The sequence below is a fragment of the Morone saxatilis genome, unplaced genomic scaffold (genome assembly GCF_004916995.1).
Source record: "Morone saxatilis isolate NCDOM2014 unplaced genomic scaffold, NCSU_SB_2.0 Contig0, whole genome shotgun sequence".
In the NCBI taxonomy this organism is placed as follows: Eukaryota; Metazoa; Chordata; class Actinopteri; family Moronidae; genus Morone; species Morone saxatilis.
Genome location: NW_023339650.1, coordinates 3,430,053 through 3,434,419, shown reverse-complemented (window position 1 = coordinate 3,434,419; position 4,367 = coordinate 3,430,053). Strand labels below are relative to the sequence as shown.

General features: G+C 42.2%; 1 protein-coding gene across 1 annotated transcript in view; it reads left to right on the top strand.

Moving 5' to 3' along the window:
• LOC118324139 (serine/threonine-protein kinase 17A-like) overlaps positions 1-4,367 on the top strand; it is a 9,374-nt gene that overhangs the window by 897 nt on the left and 4,110 nt on the right. Inside the window, exons 2-5 of the mRNA XM_035656298.1 lie at positions 1,367-1,514; positions 2,129-2,255; positions 2,346-2,394; positions 3,205-3,384. Coding sequence (XP_035512191.1) covers positions 1,367-1,514; positions 2,129-2,255; positions 2,346-2,394; positions 3,205-3,384 — 504 coding nt within the window. The remainder of the gene's footprint in view (positions 1-1,366; positions 1,515-2,128; positions 2,256-2,345; positions 2,395-3,204; positions 3,385-4,367) is intronic.

Here is a 4,367-nt window from a genome sequence, read left to right as displayed (position 1 = left end):
AGGCCTACTGGTAAATGATATGAATTATATTGGGAGCAAGTTCTATTCTGTATTGCCAAGAAAAACTCAATGAACAAATCCAACTAGCGCAGTCTGATCTTTGGAAAATGGTGTCAAGTTAGTGGACTCTGGTGTGTGTTGTCTTAACATTTCATCTAACTAAAATGAGCGTCATACGTTACATCCTGACCTGCCGCCTGTTCCTCTATTTTTTTTATTTTTTATTTATTTTTTTTGCCAAAAACTGCTCCTTTGATAGTAAAAGTTAGTGACCTCTGCCCTAAAGTGTTAGCTGAGATCTAGGAACACAGGGGCACATTGACTTTGCTACAGTGCAACCAAACACTGAAAAATATGTTCCAGGCTGAAAGGAACATAAAAGCTTTGTGTGTTGACTTGCACTAAACATTTCTTTCCAGGAGGGAAAACAGACTGTGCAAGAACAAATGTGTGTGTGTATAATGGAGGTTCTGTGGGGAACTATTTGACTTTGATTACCATACATCAGGTCTGACCTCCAGCCTGTCTTGCCAGTGTTTTTATTCTCTCTAGTTGGTTTAAGGGCCTTTCCTTCTCACCTTGAAAAACCAAAACACCCCCCCACCTCCACCTTTCCTCTGAGATAGAGCCTAATTCACCAGCACCCTGAGGGGACGCCTTGTCTATTCCTGACTGCCCCTCTCTCTTTTTCAATCATGCAACCGGTCTAATTGAGTTTATCCATCAAAGTTTATCTCAGGTCAGAGGAAATGAAAGGTGCTTTAAGGAGGGCAGTAGCTGAAGTATTTCCGATGTTTGCTGTTTACTCTGTGATCGCGAGCCTGTTTTCTCACGCGAGAAGTGGAGAGAGAGTGATCAGTCGTCAGTACAAACGGCCTCGTTCAAGAGAAGTTCCTAATTAGTTTGCTATATTTGGAGGTGCTGCTATTTCTGCCACTGCCTCTGGCAAGTCATCACACACACACACACACACGCACACACACACACACAATAGGGCTAGATTGTGATTATTTCTCACGGGATTCGCCATAAAAAACCTGACGTGGGACAGCTCAGTCATTTCGGTGAGGTTGTGGATGAAACGGGGAACTCACATGGTAGTTTGGGTAACTTGAAGCTTCCTCCCGCAGTCCAAACTCAAACACTAAATTACACATGAATGTGTCTGTCTATGTGTTAGACCAGTGACCTAGTGCATGCTGGGATAGGATCCAGCCCTCCCTGACTTTGCACAGGTGAAGCAGAGGAAATAAAGCTTATGGCTGATCTACAAAACTATTAGACTGAAGGATTTCAAATGTTGCATTGTAATCTAATGAATGGTCTACATCTGTGTGTGTGTGTGTGTGTGTGTGTGTGCGTGCAGTGCGGCTGGAGGCGAGATCTTCAACCAGTGTGTGTCGGATCGGGAGGATGAGGCCTTCAGCGAAGAGGACGTGAAGAGGCTCATGAGGCAGATCCTGGAGGGAGTCTCCTTCCTCCACCAGAACAACGTAGTCCACCTCGACCTGAAGGTCAGTGGTCACACACACACAAACAAGATTCTACCTAACCGCCTTTATTTTACTTTTCTTGTACAGTGCAGTCATTTCCTCTCATTTCTTTATGATGTCTAAAAAGAACCAGTGAGTTCAGATAAAACCTCATTCATTCTCTGTACTAACTAAATTGGCAATGTGTTCAGCAAGGTTTTGTAAAGATCCATTCTGAACATTCTGAGACATAGTGGACAAAGCAGCCAATAAAAAGCAGAATGTACCAGTGGCTTAAAGCTGCAGTAGGTCATGTTTTCTGAAGCTTTCACTATATCCTGACAGTAGGGCATGATACAGTTTATCTAAAAATATCTGCTTCCTCTGGCTCCTCCTAGTGCTTTTAATTACATTTGCTAGAATCAAACAACCAGTATGACAAAAAGTTATTTTTAACAAAGTTACCTACTGCAGTGTCGAATGCACTACCTATAGTTGCATCCATCAGAAATAAAACCACTGATGTGAATACAGACTATAAACCTATAAAACTGTACCACAAGTGATTGTATCCTGTATGAAAATGGTGACACAGAGCAGAGTAGATATGTGTTTCCTGTCTAACACTAACGTGCGTGCCGCAATGTCCCCGTCAGCCTCAGAACATCCTGCTGACCAGCAGCTCTCCCCTGGGTGACATCAAGATCGTGGACTTCGGTCTGTCCAGGATGGTCAGCAGCCACCAGGAGCTCAGAGAGATCATGGGAACTCCAGAATATGTCGGTGAGTTGGTGCTCAACCTCGCCTCTGTCACCTCACTTTTGCACTGATAGGATTCTGAGCAGTAACTTATGTTTGTGTGCTTGTTTTCAGCTCCTGAGATTCTAAACTATGAGCCCATAAGCACAGCAACAGATATGTGGTGAGAAAACCCCTTATTATTCCAATGAATAAATAGCGGTGCTCTTTTTGTACTTTTTGGACTGCTTGATTCCACCAGGCGATCAGCTCTGGTGGCCATGTCAAGTTCTTGACACGGAATCACATACCAACATACTATTTATACTAAGTGTGATCTCAATACTCATACTCGCATACTCAACCACCCCATAATGCATTGCGTCTTTTCTGATCGGTCAATGGTGGATTACCACAAAATTCCCTTTGGAGAATATTTGAATGAAGATTGCGAATATCAACGTTTTTGGAGTTGAGAAGCTCCAGAAGCACAAAGAAAGAAGACATATGCTTGAATATACTTCAGTGACTTCACTGGGTATGTAGTAGGCAGTATGTTAGTATGTATTTCAAACACACTCAATGCTTGTGATTCCACCAGAAGCGGCTCTCCAGTCTGCTCTGTGGAGAATACACAGATGGTGTATTTCTGATGGAAGCAGATAATGTTTACCATGTTCTCCATGGTTAACATGCTAACATTCAATAAGTAAACATAAAGTACAGCTGAGGCTGATGGGAATGTCATTAGTCTTGCAGGTATTTGCTCATAAACCATTATTGGACATATTAATATTTGACCTGATGGTGGCGCTAGAGGAGAAGTCAGAGGATCACCAAAGTTAGTACAATTCAGCCTTCAGGGACCGTGAATGTCTGTTGTTGAAACACGCTACCATTCAAAGCTGCACATTTTATTGTATATAATGTATTGTGTACGTGTTTCCATATCAGCCTGCCCTAACCCTGTCTGCACTGTGCTCCATGTCCTCAGGAGTATTGGTGTCTTGGCCTACGTGATGCTGACAGGAATCTCTCCGTTCCTGGGCGAGGACAAGCAGGAGACGTTTCTCAACATCTCCCAGCTCAATGTGAGCTACACTGAGGAGGAGCTGCAACAGCTGGACCCTGCCTCCCTGTCCTTCATCCAGACGCTGCTCCGCAAACAGCCACAGTCAGTCCACTCACACTGATCCGCAACACACAGCCTTACGTGGTACTTAGTAACATTGTCTAGAGAAGGCACAAAGAGAATGAGCAGACACACATTGTCCATTCATTCGCAAACTCATTTTTAGAGTCCCTTTAATGTGTGATTAAAACCAGGCGAAATGAACAATCACTTACAGAGCTATACAAAGACTACATAAAGCAAAATAAATAAAGAAGTCAAACGAGTACAGTATAAAAAACTATGAGCACAAAAGGCGAGGAAATAAACATTCTCTGTGATTAAGTTTTACCAACTGCGGGTAGAAAACCACATCCAGTTCAGGTGATGTTGCAATGGAATCTTGTTGTTTTCCTTTTCTGTTGGCAGACAGCTATGAATTGGAACACGGCTCATACTGTAAACATTGTGCCGGCAAACAGTCATTACTGAGCTGCTGATAAAATCACTATTTTATGATATCTGAGAAAATAAAGAGTAAAAATCCAGGGTAAAGACTGCAACTGTGTTGTGAGATGGATTATACTGACATTTAGAATGAGTGATGATAGAGAAAGTTTAGAAGACACAAAAGCTTGTGCAGCATATTAAAGTACATAAAGCAAGTTACCATCGGCAAACATGCACTGTATTTATGATTAGAAACATTCCAAATAATGTTGGCAAAGTCTAAACTCTATTATGTGTGTTGTAATGTGGGCACTGAACAACAGACGCTCCACTTCTGAAAAGTTTCCAGTGGACACTGAAACCGTGACGTGACGGAGCCGGAACACAATGCTGTGTACATTTTGCTTAATGCTCTGAAAACAGCTTGTGGTCAAGTCTACACCATCTCCTTAATCTACAAAATTAAACATATATATACTTTGTACTTTTTGCTTTTACTGAAATATAATACAGGGTTCCCTGGAAAACCTGGACATTTAGAGACTAGTTTTCCAGTCATGGAAACACCTAGTTTAAAACTCGACTGTTGGTAGGAT